General features: G+C 34.7%; 1 protein-coding gene and 3 long non-coding RNA genes across 4 annotated transcripts; all 4 read left to right on the forward strand.

Annotated features, from left to right (window-relative positions):
- The first annotated feature begins 1,478 nt into the window (after window positions 1–1,478).
- Window positions 1,479–7,341, forward strand: LOC145816058 (uncharacterized). The gene is made up of 9 exons (XM_082912306.1): window positions 1,479–2,347; window positions 2,501–3,802; window positions 3,898–4,155; window positions 4,250–4,355; window positions 4,450–5,127; window positions 5,360–5,419; window positions 6,210–6,276; window positions 7,108–7,232; window positions 7,303–7,341. The coding sequence occupies exons 1-9, from the start codon at window positions 1,479–1,481 to the stop codon at window positions 7,339–7,341; spliced, it is 3,504 nt and encodes a 1,167-aa protein (XP_082768432.1).
- A 2,403-nt stretch (window positions 7,342–9,744) lies between these two features.
- LOC145816138 (uncharacterized) lies at window positions 9,745–10,352 on the forward strand. The gene is made up of 2 exons (XR_014358559.1): window positions 9,745–9,986; window positions 10,243–10,352. It is a non-coding gene; the product is annotated as an uncharacterized LOC145816138 (long non-coding RNA).
- Window positions 10,353–10,527: 175 nt separating this feature from the next.
- On the forward strand, window positions 10,528–11,326 carry LOC145816139 (uncharacterized). Its single transcript, XR_014358560.1, has 3 exons — window positions 10,528–10,642; window positions 10,735–10,836; window positions 10,943–11,326. It is a non-coding gene; the product is annotated as an uncharacterized LOC145816139 (long non-coding RNA).
- Window positions 11,327–11,426: 100 nt separating this feature from the next.
- LOC145816140 (uncharacterized) lies at window positions 11,427–12,264 on the forward strand. Its single transcript, XR_014358561.1, has 2 exons — window positions 11,427–11,524; window positions 11,999–12,264. It is a non-coding gene; the product is annotated as an uncharacterized LOC145816140 (long non-coding RNA).
- Window positions 12,265–16,242: the final 3,978 nt, after the last annotated feature.

The following is a 16,242-nucleotide window of genomic DNA, read 5'->3' on the forward strand; positions in this document are numbered from 1 at the left end:
CTGTTCTGCACTGGTCTGCTGTCATTGATGCTTTGGGTACATTCAAATGTGCAATGGGGCTGCTCCTAGTGTACTGGTGGCACAACTAGGTTTCATTGTTTGAGAGTTATCCATTAGGCTATTTGAGAGTTATCCATTTGGGAGACTTGGGCAGCTTTTTGATTTCTTCCGAAGATGTCATTTTATTTTACCACGGTCGGTAACTATTTTTGCACTATGGTATGTTATTTATGCCATCTTGAGCTGTGAATCTCTGCTATGTTGTAAGCTTTGATTGAAATTAGTGTTGGAATCTGTTGCTGCAGGATTGGAATGTTAGTTTTTGAGGATAATGTTAATTGTTTATTGGCTTATTACTTCTTCGTTTCATGTATCTGCGAACAAAAAATATTAATTTTTTGGGAGGGGAAGCACTTAATTAGTGACTTTCTTGTGAATTAATTTTGTTGATATTGGTTGTGCTAAACATTTAATATTACAAGTTAAGTTGTTTCTGTTTAGTGTCTAGAACTTGATGATGTTGATGTCATCTATTCCTATACAGTTCTCTTTCACATCAGTGTCTGCTTATTATCATTTACTTTGGTGTTACTTGTCACACGCATAAATGGTGCTGTAAAAGAATGTGAATTAACTGACGAAAAAAGAGCGAGATTAGAAATGAACTATGTATGCAGTACTTGAAGTTCTTTGAGAGTTTGATATATATTGTTGGACCCATTCGCTAATAGCTTTAGCTTTGCAGCTGATTGTTTTCTTGACACATTATTAACTATGAAACACAGATACTAAAAAAACTATACGTGTACATTGTATACATTACGTGAGTAGAATGCTGCATGTTATTATTACTCAAATAAAAGCTGAATCCCTAATCTGGACACCAATCGATGTGCCACAAGTTTAGCATAGATTACTTTTTCAATGTTATTGTTTTCCCTTTAATTCATAAAAAATTTATGTACTAAGGTAGAATTGTAGTATTTTCTTAGAAATAGTGTATTATATTAGAGATTTTTCTTATCTATTATGTAATACTTAAATTTAATCATGGAGTTTAAACCATATAATGAATTGTACAAGAGATTTTTCGTAACCTTCAACAACCAAACTTTCATTATGTATTTGCATGTGCACGTGAAAGACAGCAAAAAATCATAACCAAACCAAACTAAGCCTTATGTTCCATCAAATGGAGTCGACGGGGTAAAAAAAATCATAACTCATAAAAATTAAAATGCTACATAAATTGTGAAAATGAAATTGAAGAAAACAAATAAAAAAAAATGAAACGTATCAAATATAAAATAGTTCAATTTTAGGAAAAGATATACATGAAAAGTCATATACAAATAATTCAATTATGTGTACCTACACTAAATTGTGTAGTGCTTTTTTATATTAGTATAGATAACTCTTTATATAATATATTTAACTTTTCATTTTGTTTCGTGGTACTTCAATTTAGTTAATTATCAATGGATAAGAGTTGGATGAAGAAGAGTAGATTGTCAAGAGATTATATGCAAGGGATTAAAGAATTTTTAGAGTTTGCTTCTCACAATGTATCTAATGATGGAACAATTTCATGTCCATGTATGAGATGTGTGAATTCATACATGTTGACTTTAGAAGTTGTACATGATCACTTGGTATCCTATGGAATTAGTCCGGGTTATAATTGTTGGTATCTTCATGGGGAAATTATGTCTGCAACGACTTCTAGTATAACTAGTCAAAGCCATGAAGAAATACGACCTGAGTATGGTGATATACGTGACATGTTGCGGGACGTGTTTCCCATGCACACCCAAAATATAGATGAATATGCAGAAGAAAGTAATTTACTAGAACCATCTGATCAAGGTCCAAACATGCAACGACCTCAAGAAGATCCTAATGAAGAGGCACAAAAATTTTACGACTTACTGAAAGATGCTGAGAAGCCTTTGTATGAAGGGTGCAAGAATTTTAGCAAGTTGTCAGCAATTGTGCATCTGTATCACTTGAAATGTCTTAATGGATGGAGCAACCACTCATTCACAATGTTGCTTCAAATTTTGAGAGATATGCTTCCTTCAGATGCAAATTTGCCGAAAGCCTCTTATGATGCCAAGAAGATTATTAAGGATTTAGGTCTCGGTTATGAAAAGATTCACGCTTGTCCTAATGATTGTATGTTATTTTGGAAGGAACATGCAAATGATGAAGTGTGTCATTGTGGTGCTTCAATGTGGGCAACAGATGAGAATGATTTGCAGCATAATATGAGTACTTCATCTAAAATGAGAAAGAAAAAGGCTGCAAAGGTTTTACGGTGGTTTCCCTTGAAGCCTCGATTGCAGAGGTTGTTCATGTCTTAAAAAACAGCTGCTTATATGGAATGACATGCTGAAGGTCGTACAAATGATGGCATAATGAGGCATCCTGCCGATTCTATGACTTGGAAAACATTCGACTCTCAATATGTAGATTTTTCCTTTGACTCCCGCAATGTCAGGTTGGGGTTGGCAGCAGATGGATTTAACCCTTATGGGAATATGAGTACTAGTTATAGTATATGGCCAGTCATATTGGTCCCATATAATTTGCCTCCATTGATGTGCATGAAAAGATCTTCTTTCATCTTATCATTGCTTATTCCTGGTCCGAGCTCCCCTTCGAATGACATAGATGTGTATATGCAGCCTTTAGTTGAAGAATTGAAGGAATTATGGGATGTTGGAGTACAAACTTATGATATATCTTCCAAAGAGAACTTTCAAATGCATGCAGCTCTAATGTGGACTATAAATGACTTTCCCGCATATGGTGATTTGTCTGGTTGGAATACCAAGGGTGCTCTTGCATGTCCTTCTTGTAATTATGAGACTCATTCTCGATGGTTAAAACGTGGAGGGAAATATTGTTTTATGGGCCATAGGCGTTTCTTGGATAAAGATCATAGATTTCGTAAAGATAGAGCATCATTTGATGGCAAACAAGAAATAGAATCAGCTCCTGATTTACTATCTGGCTTTGAGATCATGATGCAAACAGAAGAGCTTGATTACAAATTTGGGAAGACAAAGGCAAATGAAAAAAACAAAAAAAGAAAGAAACAAGCGGATGGTGATGAGACACAACCATGGAAGAAAAGAAGTATATTTTTTACATTGTCATATTGGGCAAATCAAAAATTGCGTCACAATCTTGATGTGATGCATATAGAGAAAAATGTGATTGATAATGTATATGGAACATTGTTGAATTTAGATGGGAAGACAAAGGATAACTTGAAGGCACGTCTTGACTTACAAGAGATGGGTATAAGACGTGAACTTCACCCACAAAAGATCAGTTCCAATAAGACATATTTGCCTCCAGCTTGCTTCTCAATGATTTTAAAAGAGAAAGATGACTTCTTGAAAGTTTTGAAAGGGGTAAAAGTCCCAGATGGTTATGCTTCAAATGTTTCACGTTGTATTCAACTTAGACAGCGTAAGATTATAGGTTTGAAGAGTCATGATGGTCATATTTTGATGCAGCAACTTCTTCCTATCGCATTACGAGGAACATTACCAAAAAAAGTCGCTTCACCTCTAATTGAGTTATCTTGTTTCTTTAGGGAAATATGTTCCAAAGTCTTGCAAGTGGAAGAGCTTGACCGACTTGCATCTCGAATTGTATTGAATTTATGCAATTTGGAGAGAATCTTCCCTCCCTCCTTTTTTACTGTTATGGTGCATTTAGTCGTCCATTTGGCCACTGAGGCTAAAATTGCTGGCCCAGTTCACTATAGATGGATGTATCCCATTGAGAGGTTAGGTGTGACAACTTGTATCCATTTGTGTTTTTAATCCACATCACAATGACATCCAATTTAGTCGATCTATAATCATGCTGTTTTTCATGTAGGTATCTCCAACGACTAAAATCTTATGTTCGTAATAAAGCCCATCCAGAGGGCTCTATTGCAGAAGGATACATAGCTGAAGAGTGTTTAATATTTTGTTCGCGGTATTTGGAATCTATTGAAACTGTATTCAATCGACCCTTAAGAAATGTGGAAGATTCTACAAGGGCAATAATGAATATCGAACTTGATCAAAAGTCATGGATACAAGCACATCGTTATGTGCTATTTAACAATGATGAAATTCAACCATATCGGATGTAAGCAATATTTATGAGTTATGGTATATAAATAAGTTTGAGTTTCCCATTTTAATACTTGCAATAGTAACACAAGTTAGGAATAAACATACAGAGAACACAAGGAGCATATAAAGAGACAAAGTCGTCCGCGTCGTCTAACTGATGAAGTTCTTAATAAGATGCATATGGAAAAGTTTTGTGAGTGGTTTCGATCATATGTAAGTATGTAGCTATTAAATAATACTATTATCATATATAATTTTTAGCATAGAGATTAATGTAATCATTTTAATGGATTCTATAATATATCAGGTTGTAGCTATGGATGACACAAGAAAGCAACAACTTACTGATGAAATCAAATGGCTTGCCCAAGGCCCAAACACTCTAGCTAGACGATTCAAACGATATGTTGTTAATGGTTTTAAGTTCCGAATTAAAAATTACGAGGAGACGAAGAAAACTCAGAATAGTGGGGTTTGTGTGGCCACTGAAGGAGGCACCATGTATTATGGTGTTTTATTTGATATCATTGAGCTGAATTATTTTGACAAGTTGAAATATGTACTATTCAAATGCAATTGGGCTGATGTGAACACAAGTAGAGGCTACAAGATAGATGAATATGGTTTTAACCTTGTAAATTTTTCACATTTGATACATACTGGAGAACGGTTAAATGATGAACCATTTGTGTTGTCATCTCAAGCAACACAAGTTTATTATGTGGGAGATGTAAGGCATGAAAATTGGTTGGTTGTTGTTAAAACAAAAGCGAGGGATGTGTTTGATGTTGGTACTACTAAATTGGGTGATGGTGATGTTGACAATTACTATGATAACGAGCCGTATAATATGATAGTTGAAGACACTCATGTGGATGCGAATGAAAACCTCAATTGGGCTAGAAATGATACTGATGGAACGACAATCAATATACCACTTCCACTTGATAACCAACTGATCGATCAAGATGATTTAGATGAGGATGTCTAGCTATTGAGTTCAACTAGTTTGATTTTAATTTATTTATTCTCATGTTAATCTTTGAAACATGATTTGGTTTTGAATATAAATTTCAAATTTCTTAGTTTCATATATGTATGGCAACCCGTGTTTTTTATTTTAATGTTTGTTGTTAAATATAGCTATTAAAAACTTGGACTGTCAAATCAGCATCTTGACAATATGTTTTTTTGCTCTCTCTGGTTTTAACTTTTAGTTGGCGAATCTAGGTATATCATATCTTGAGAAGAAAGAAGTCTGCATTCGTCTAAGAGAGGTGAGTATAGTCATGTATGTCCGCACCTGTCTGAATGTAGTACTATTATTGTGTCATGTGATGTTTAATGAACTAAGGAGTTTACTAACAACACTTGGGATGATGTGGATGTGTTGGAGCCTCTTTCTTACAGAGCAGTTTAATGTGTTGCCTCTGGGCATTTGCACCATAATGCTGGTGCTGTGCTTGCCTAACCTGAACTATGTACTGTTCGATTTTGATATGATTACATTCAGCCTGCTCAAAATTCTAGTCAAATTATTGTGCTCAAACTATCCCTAGGGATTTTTAAGGCATTAATGATAGGCCAAATCAATTTTTTATTGTGTTCTTCAGTGGCTAGATTTTAATTACGATCCTTTTTTTTTTAAATGCTTTTCTAAGGTTTTAAATTTTAATATTATGAATTCCTATAAGAAATTAAATATGTTGAAGGTAGCACTGAATACTTATCTGAATTAAGTAATATAAGTAACTCAGTCAATGACATTGTACATCATCTTCAACAAGTTTTAGTCTGCCTTGGCTAAGGTTACTGTCTAGCTAATTTCTGTTTCTTTCTGATCTGTCCCTGTGTTGTTTGATCTGTGTTATTGTGGTCTGGTGTGAGATCCGAGTTATTGTGGTATGCTTCTGGGATGGTTTTCAAGGCAACAGTTCGGGTGCTGGTTTGTAAGGTAGAAGACTGCTAGTGTGGTACGGCTGCTGTTTCTACTGGAATACTAGGCCCCAGTTTGGGTGTGCATTAGCTTCAGGCTGCAGAGTTCTAAGTTTGCATTGGTGCTTCTAGTCTGCTAGTAGCAGGTTTGTTGTGTTTCAGTTCTGGGCTGGTTTTCAAGGAACCAGTTCAGGTGCTGGTTTGTAAGGTAGAAGTCTGCTAGTGTGGATAAGGCTGCTGTTTCTGCTGGAATATTAGGCACCAGTTTTGAGTGTGCATTACCATCAGGCTGCAGAGTTCTTAGCTTGTGGTTTAGGTTGCTGGTTCTGTTTCCTTAGTTGTCTACTGCTGGTCTTTAAGGCACCAGTTCTGTTTCCTTAGTTGTCTACTGCTGGTTTCTTTGCTATTGTGGTGAACCTCTGCTACTGCTGGATGGTGCTTCATGGTGATTATTTGCTGCTGTATGCAATAGAGGTTTCTTTGCTACTGAGGTGAGTACTGGTTTGTTGAGTGCTGTCCTGATATGTTTAGTGGTGATCCTTGGTGCTGCTGAGTGCAATGTTGTAGTGATGGCCTTTGGCTTTGGGGTGATAGAGTACTAATTGAGTACTGTTTTTGCTGATGAAATCTCAATGCAATAGAGGTTTTTGCTACTATGGTGAATCTCTGCTGCTGCTGCTGTATGGCTTGCTTTGCTGCTGTCTGCTCTGTTTGGTCTCTTGTAGTGGTTGGTCTGCTTAGCTTTGTTGGTCTGCTCAATTTTGTTTACTGGTTGGTGGCTGCTCAGTTAATGTATTCTGTTTTAGTGGTCGGTCTGATTATGATAGGCTGGGCTTTTTGGCATCGAAAAAAAAAGAGAAGAAAGTAATATAAGTAACCTTAATTAAGCCAAGAAAGGAAAATGTATGGACAGATATATTTTTGTTTTATTTTTTCTCTGCATTTTGCTTTTGGCTTTGTTTTAGTCTAATGAAATAGGATGAGTGGCCAAATTTCTCTAAGTTATCTTGTGGTATTTGTTCTTGTGTAGGAAAGTCCAGAGCAAGAGATGCTGCATTAAATGCCGTTCAATCACCTTTATTAGATATTGGCATAGAGAGGGCCACTAGAATTGTCTGGAACATAACTGCTGGTAGTGATTTAACTTTGTTTGAGGTCTCTCTCTCTCTCTCTCTCTCTCTCTCATCATATGCATGGGTTTGATCTGTGTAGTTAACATTTGCAGATCCCTCTTTACCTCATATTTTGTTTGGGCATCTTCTGAATATAACCATTGGTGGTTACAATTATGATCTAATTGAGAGTGAACTTCTACAACTTCCGAGACATAAATATATATATATATACATGCATATACATATTTGTATACATGTATTGCAGCCTATGTAAATTCCTACACCATTTATTTATTTATTTAGTAAATAATGACTACATTAATTAGCATCAAGGGGATGCCATCCATGTACATCAAAAGAGCCTATGAGAGAGCCCTCAGTTTTTATAATTTTTTTTTTAAATGACGAAAAGGTCCCACAAAAAGGAATATTACTTACAAATAAGGTATTGGTCCCAGGTTAGGCCCCACATTTGCCACTTAAAGTACCTTGAGGATTTTCTCAATGTTCACCAATTTTACATGAACAGAACAGAGGCAAATTCTTATGTTTAACCTTGTCATGCTATATTTGCTTATGTTGAACCTTGTCATGCTATGTTCTTTATCCGCATGCATGTCTCTTTATCTATCTTACTGATCACACCTTGATTCATACTTTGAACCTAAATGGTTAGTATTATTGGTGAAGAAAGGCACAAAATGTGTACAGTTTTGCTTGGCTTCAGTGTTTAAATCTTATGGTCTGTGAAAATATTGATTAGTTCATGGTTAGTTAATTGATTTGGCCTATCATTAATGCCAAATAACATTGACTCATGAAACAATAGCAGTAATGATTACCCAAACCCTAAAAAAATCCTCTTTGACAGGAGATATCACTCATCACTACTGGGGACAGTGAGGCCCTTGGTCTGCATTTGTTTATGCATCCATTGCCAGTTCTGTGGTGTGACCTCACCCCCAAGAGCCCGAATAACAGAGCCACCATTGCATAAGCCCACTTTGCAGCGTTCCTCTAGGTTTAGCCCCTTTACCAATCTGTCAAAACACCCACTTGCAAACAGGTCCTCTGCTCCAGTGGCATCTATTGCCTTTGCCTCCCCAATTGCTGGAACCCGAACAATCTGAAAGAGGTAATGAAATTCTATCCATTACTTACCAAAAAGTAAAAAAATATAAAAGTGCACTTTTTTAGTGCTAATGTTCTGTACTTAGATCTGTTTCTGTAGTTAGATATGTGTCTGTAGACTTACTATATACTAAAAGAGAGCATATTGTGTACTTAAAATAGAATAAATGTCTTGTGTTAATCTTGTGTACTTGCCATGATCATTACATAACAAATTCAGACTCACAATGTTTAGGATGATACCAATTATAATATCCATTCCATAAGGGGTACACATGTGCCTTTGGAAGAGAGATTATTATAAGATTCCATGGAATAGTTACCTTTCAAAGTTCCACAGATTTTATATATATAACTAGGTTATATATTAATATTTCTAATAACCAAAACTATGGAAGAGGAGACAAATATAACATATCACTGACCTCTTTTCCATGTTTTGCAATGCATCCATTAGGGCCTAATGTCACCACAGCCCACTGACAGTGTTTTGCCAAAAAATCAAGAGCAGACTCAGGATTGGCACCTTCTTCACCCCTACAACCGTGCCAAGACAATCAAACACCATTTACTAGAGACTGCACCCTTAGTTGAGAACCAATGAACTTACAATCATTTTGCCCCTCCACAAATACCACAGTGCAGCAAAAGGAAACACATCCCATATTTTCCATTCCAAGATTCTAAATTTATACCCAATCCACCATTGTAACAGATCTGTTCCTCTTTCCATGCATTGTGTACAGAAAATCTCCTTAGAAGTAGAAAAAGAAAATAATCTTGCGAGGTGTATATGAGCTTTTCCTATGGCTTATGTTCTCTAATATCTTTAGTATACTATGATAAATGCTCATTTAACTTGATTAATATCTTTGTGTTTGATTAATTACATCTATTGTTTATCTAGCAGATATGGCAAATAAACGATTTAGAACTTGCAATCTTGAGAAGGAGTCCCAAAATAAGCGATCAAATGGCTCTTCACAACCTAGCCAGTCAAATAACTCTTCACAGCCTAGCCAACCAAATAACCCTTCACAGCTTAACGCACCAAGTGGAACTTCACAACCTAGTCACTCAATTGGCTCTCCACAGATGGACTGGCCAAATAGAACTTCACAACCTAGTCATTCAAATGCCTCTTTACAGCTTAATCGGCCAAATGAAACTTCACAGCCTAGTCGATCAAATGGCTCTTCACAACCTAGTTGGTCACATCCCTCCTCACATGCTCCATCACATGTTCCACATCCTCAACCTCAAGAATCAGAGGTTAACCCTCAGTTTGAAGATGATTTAGATGAGGACTGGTTAAGGGAAGAAGAAATGCAACGTAGAGGCATTATTAGATTTTTAGTTGAGGTACAAATTACAAGTCACCCTTAACTTCTATGATATATATCATTGTTGTATTGTAATAGATGAATCGACCAAGCGAAACACGCGGGGAATTACACGTATGGTTGAAGTGTGGAATTTGACTCCAGAAGAACGCATTATGCTCACTTTCAACAAGGATTTGCAGGCTGTTTCTACAGAGGGTGGTATATTCAGTCGCTTCATAGGCACCATTGCTAGGAAGCCACACTTATGCCCAATTAAGTACAAGAATTGGCATGAAGTGCCAGATCAGTATAAAGAAGATTGTTGGAATATTATCGAGGTAATTTTCTAACTACAAGTATTTTGTGATAATTCTACTACAGTGGTAAAGAAAATTGTTGATAGGATTGTCTGAAAGTTCCTTTCCTATATTAGGATATAGGTGTCGTCTAGAAGTAAGAAGTATGAAATTAGTGTGGTTCATTATCTCCATGTAAAAATATGAGAATTAGGCAAAGAAATGCACAAATTTAGTTTATATTATTGTATTGATAATTTTAAGAATGTTCATAACATGAAAAACCATACAATTATAGTCCAAGTTTGCCATTCCTCAAGATGAGAGAAGGGATATGATTAGGCATCGAACATTGAAGTCAATGGGAGAGAAATGGAGAAATTGGAAATGTAGTTTAAAAGCAAAGTACTATGATGAGACAAAGACAGCAGCACAGATAGTAGCTACTGCACCTTTAACAGTTAACCGTGAGCACTATGCTGACCTTGTCGCGTATTGGTTTTCAAAGGAAGGACATGTATGCATAGATGTATGTTTTCTAACAAATAATACAATGTCATTATATCATTTTTTTTTAACATAGTGTTATGCATTTATGAGTGAAGGAACTTAGTGCAACCAATAAGGAAAGCAGGCGAGAGCAAACAAGTGCACATACGGGAGGATCTAAAACTTATGCACAACATGCATATGATATGGTATTTCAAACTTCATTCCTTCTTTTATATTTTGAATTTGGTTAGTGCATTATATTATGAATTTATTCTCAAACGATATGATTGTTACATAGGAGCAAAAAGATAAGATTGCACTAGATCGAGCAAAATTATATATACCGCTTCACAAAAGGAAAGATGGGACACCAGTCAATGAAGCAGCAGCTACAAAAATTGTATGCCCATTTAATAAGTTACATTTTCAAAATTCTAATGTGTTTGTGGCAAACAATCACTCTCGCTTTTTGTCGTCTTATTTTTTTCCCCCCATTTATGGTACAGGAAAAACTAGAAGCTTTGATGAGCTCACAACCAAGCAGCTCCGAAGGAAATGTTGGTGGACGTATATCTTGGTCACCAAATGATATTTATTCTCAAGTGATGGGTAAAGAGCATCATGGTCGTGTTCGAGGTTTAGGATTTGGGCCTACTCCTTCCAAGCATGGCTTCATGTGCAATAATTTTGACCACTTAAGAATGGTTTCTGATGAAGAGAGAATGAGAGACAAAGACACTATAATTGAGTTGAAGGAACAACTAAAAACTCAAGGTGATCAGTTACAAACTCAAGGTATTCAGTTGCAAGCTCAAGATGCTGTAATAAACTCTTTAAAAGAGCAAGTAGCATTTTTGATGAGTCAGAGACATAGTTCTAGTGGTTTGTAGGTATAACTACATATAACATATTCTTTTATATGATGTATTTATCATATGTTATCATTTTCTAAATTTATGCATACTTATGTAAATTTTATTGTATAAATTAGGCGACAGATGGATGTAGTGGCATTCCGGACCAAGCTTCTCCACGAACACATCAAAGATCCTCTTTTCGGAGTCATGAAATGCAACCTTCTAATCGAGGTAAATCATCATTACAATACACATACATTGACACAAATTTAGAACCACTGTTAATGACTTCTTTACCAATAAATTGTTAGTTAGTTAGTTTGGACGAAATTGGGGTTTGATAGGTTGACTTCTCTACTTTGCTTCCTTTATTGGCATCCGTAAAAATACCAAACAAACCAATGAAATAGAGAATTGGGCAAAAATCGAACAAATTTGAATATCAGCAACGTATCAAACTGTAATATACAATTAAAAATAGACCCTTAGATGTTGCTAGTGGTTGCTTGATTTGGTGGCTGCTACTAATGTTTGGCTTGATGATCTTCAAATTCATTGTAATCTTTATTTTTTTATATGTAAACCATATACTTACCAAAATAAAATAAAATAAGACTTGTCGAGAATTATTTGTTGTCTAAATTTTCTTTATAGATTTTAAAATTGAAAATGATACTTATACTCATTCAATTATTTTTATTGCAGGAAATAAGATAATATGAAGTATCAAACAATGGACGTCATTTCTCGATTTGAACATTTTTCATGGAGATCTTTATAAAATGGTGTCACGAGTAATACTTTTGAGTACTATTGTTATGTGACAAGTTTTTCTTTTGAATTATGGTGTGGGCTATTAGTTTGCTAGAAACATTGGATCTTTTTGTATTACAGGCTTATGTAATGAACCTTTTAATTAAGGTGTTTTGGATATTTTGGGATTATGAAAATGCAGACTCTTTTACCTTTTACAATTATTGAGCATTGAGCCATTAGAATAAAATAGTGTTGTTATAGATATATAATGTGAGCAGGGCTATGATGTCTGTTTTGATCATTTTGTAATCAAATTGTCCCTGTAATATGGCCTTTTGGGTTTTGTTCTAGTTCCTTTTCTTGTTTGGATCTTTTCAATGTAATCAGGTTATGTTGCTCTTAGGTTTTTTTTTTGGAATTGTTTGCCTTGTTCTTGCCCTCATTTGCTCTTTGCTTATGTGGTGTGTGAACAGGATGGTTTTTGTTGTGTAGATTGTCTTTTTTTGTTTTTTGGTTTATGTGTCTTTGTATAGTTGGTTTGCTCCTAAGGGTATACCCCTTGTATCTTGTAGTTTTTTGTCGTTTTATTTATGACTTTATTCATCCCCCCCCCCCAAAAAAAAAAAAAAAGCCTACAATAGTGGTTAATAACCGTCGCTGTAAATAAAATTCAAAACGAATTATATGGTTATAGCGACAGTGTAAAACTGATGGAATAGAGTCAAAATATAGCAGCGGTTTACAAAATGTCGCAAAAGTGAAGGATATAGCAGCAGTCGACCCGTCGCTATAAAGTTAGCAAGTAATTGGTAAATTCAAGATATAGCGACATTTGTAACTGCCACTACATCAACCTTCGCAATAAAAATAACTATACCAGCGTTTGCGAAAAACGTCACTATAAGGATATGCCGACGGGGCTATTGCGGCGGTTTGGCCGCCACTATTGCAAACGCAGGTAAAGGTGTTTTAGTTTTTAGTGACGCTTTTTCCTGCTTTTAGCGACAGTTTTGGCCGCTACTAAATCTTGGTTTTTTTGTAGTGAGGTGTGGGAACCCCCCCCTCAGAAAGTCTCCTTTTGAGAAATTTTTATCTCTGTGGCCATTTGGGAAGATGTGGTAAAAAGCTGCGTTTTGCAGGATAAGAAAAAAAAGCCATGGGCAGCAAAACGCAACAAACCATTTGGGATGTGGCGTAAAATGCAAATGTGTGAATTTACATAACTACCCTTCATGTTTCCAAAAATTGTTCAAACACACCCAATAGGTAAAAAAGTAAATTCCTAAGTTGGGTAAGGGAATTGTGGTCATTTTAATGTGATGTGACGGCATAAACAAATATTAAATCAAAAAGCCAAAAGTTAGAACAAAAGCTTGTACAATAACAGAAAAGAACAAAAGCTACAGACAAAAAACATAAATTCAACATTCCCAGCTACAGAGCTTCTATCACAAAATCAGAACAAAATAAGACTTTTCAAAACAAACGAAAAAAAATATATAATAATAATAATAATAATAATAAAAATAATAATTAACTTACCAAGAACAGAGAAAAAGGAATAACAAAATCTTCACCGAATCGAATACATCAACAACCAGAACCAAATTCGCCATAAAAATGACCTCAAAATTGATCAAGCAACACATGAAACTGCATACATTATTATATACATAAATATAAAAAATCGTAAAAAAAAAAAAAAAAAAAACCTAATTGGAAGAGAACTAACCAGACTGGAGGCGACAATAACAGGATCTCTCATGAGCTACTTGAAAAAAGGGCAACGAAACTCCTCAAGACATGCCAAATTTTTGCGCAGTTTCAGAGAGACTGATTTCTTGGACTGCAAGTCCTTCAATGTACATAGAGTCTGAGTGGCTCGATCGATGGCCTTGACATTGGAATTTTTGTTGTCGTCTTCGAGAATAGACTTCAAATCAAATGATGAGTTCGAAGTTTTCGGAAAAAAATGATCTTGAGAGAAAAAGAAATTGATCGATTGGAGAGAAAGTAAATGACATGCCTTGTGAGGCCTTACAAAGTCGCGCAATCGTAACTGGATTATATAATCATGTTGAATGCACACATGAAATTGATGGACTATTATTTACAAAAATTGAGGAAAATTCATTACTAATAAACCACGAGCTTAAGATAAACACATCAACTCATCAGTAGATCAATGGAATTACATAACAACACTATCCAAATGAAAAATTATATATATATATATATATATATTTGTCTAGATTACCGTGGAGAACAATGAAGGGAATGGATGATGAGATTGGGACGAGAGTGAAGGCGATGGTGATGATGATGAGTTTGAAGATGAGCGGTGATGATGAATGATGAGCCATGAATGTTCTAGAAAATGAGGTCTTTGAAGTCGTGAAAATCAATCAGGTCCCTCTCTCTCTCTCTCTCTCTCTCTCTCTCTCTCTCTTTCTCTTTCTCTTTCTCTCTTTATAAGAAGATGACGCACTGAATTTGGATAAGGAAAAGATATTGGTTGGTCTTAGGGCATTGCCCCATACCATTTATTGAGGGACAAGTGTCCTATTGTCCCTAAAAAAGAGACAAAAAAAACATATTGGGTCTCACTAATTCAACAATCACAGCTAAGTTGGAGCACCACATCATCTTGCCCCTGGAGCAAAGAATAATTTTCCTTGGATGAGTTACTGCAATTTTTTTTAAGGCCTCTCTAAGTTTGAGTTTAGTAGGCTGGTTGCATCTTATGTGTTTGTGGTTTTTAGCCATTTCTATATATTTGTTATTTTTTGACATACCTTGTGATGTAATTTTTATTCAATTGATGGGTTGAATTACAAATTCAATAATAGAAATTGTGATAATTTAAAAATTAATGTTAGACTTAATCAAATTTTTTATTTAATATTTAATATTTTACTTCATACTCACATAATGTGTGGGACTACTATGTGAATAGAGAGTAAAATATTAATTACGAAAAATAGTCCATAAATTATTTTTTACGTTGTCCTCAATTAAGAAATTTTATGGTGAGAAGCTTAGGCCCCGTTTGGGGATTTACTATTTTAGCCAATTAGCCAAAAAGTTACTAAATTAGCCAAAAAGCCAACAACCCATACCAAAAAGTCAAAGATTCTCTTTTCTCTCTACTTTTTGCATATCTTTTCGTAATTAGCCAAAAAGTCATCCCAAACATACAAGTTTTTTTTACCTACCTTTTTAGCCAAATAGCCAAAAAATTACTAAATTAGCCTGTTCCCAAACGAGGCCTTAGTTGGAAATTGTATTTTTTTTAAATTAAAAAAAAGGATTGAATTTTTTTTTTTTCACGCCATGCTAATGCATGCCATGTAAACTCATACTATTTTACGATATGAAATATATGTCGACTTAAGTATAAATATTTTATGACCTATTTTTATATGCCGTGAAAAAATATATTTTTTACGACATACTTTTTGCATGTCATAAAAAAAATTTGGATTAAAATTTTTTTTAGTAGAAGTTTTCATGACATGTTAATGCATGCCGTGTAAAGTTATAATATTTTACGACAAGAAATGTATATCGTCTTAAATGTAAAAAATTTATGACATTTTTACAAGCCATGAAAATATACATTTTTTACAACATACTTTTGCATGGCATAAATATATGAATCAACGACTTACATGGTATGTATGCTGTTATTGAAAAAGTATTAACGACTTGGAAAAAAAGAAAAAAAAAATTGTCATAGAATGTACTAACTACGACATGCATTCGATGCATGCCGTAAACATAAAGCCGTAAATAGTTAGTTTTGTTGTAGTGATATAAATCATTTCTAGCACCCTAATAATAGCTAATTAACTCCCTAAATAAGGGCTGTTCACTCAAAATCCTAAGCTTCAGTTGAAATTACGTTCATTCAATTGATCGCCATTTAAATTTGAAATAGAAAAACTTTAACCAAACTAAATTCCCAAACTCTAATTTTATCAAATTCTACACTTCAACAAATTTTTCCAAATCATAAAATTAAGCCCTAGCCCTCATAATTTATCTAAATTATATTGGCCCCAAGTAGTACCATAATATATATATATATATATATATGTTTGTACTTGTACTTTCTTTAAATAAACAAATTTGTACACAAATATTTTCTAAAAATATACACTTTGTACACACAAAAAATCAAAGGGTGTTGT

The sequence above is a fragment of the Camellia sinensis genome, unplaced genomic scaffold, assembly GCF_055761805.1.
Source record: "Camellia sinensis isolate YWXY unplaced genomic scaffold, ASM5576180v1 Unanchor3, whole genome shotgun sequence".
Lineage (NCBI taxonomy): Eukaryota > Viridiplantae > Streptophyta > Magnoliopsida > Ericales > Theaceae > Camellia > Camellia sinensis.

Bases quoted from the DNA above. Each gene is read 5' to 3' on its own strand.
- LOC145816058 (XM_082912306.1), top strand. From the start codon at position 1,479: ATGGATAAGAGTTGGATGAAGAAGAGTAGATTGTCAAGAGATTATATG. The intron at 2,348-2,500 runs GTTGTTCATGTC...CCGCAATGTCAG, and splicing joins TTGAAGCCTCGATTGCAGAG to GTTGGGGTTGGCAGCAGATG. The intron at 4,356-4,449 runs GTAAGTATGTAG...ATAATATATCAG, and splicing joins GTGAGTGGTTTCGATCATAT to GTTGTAGCTATGGATGACAC.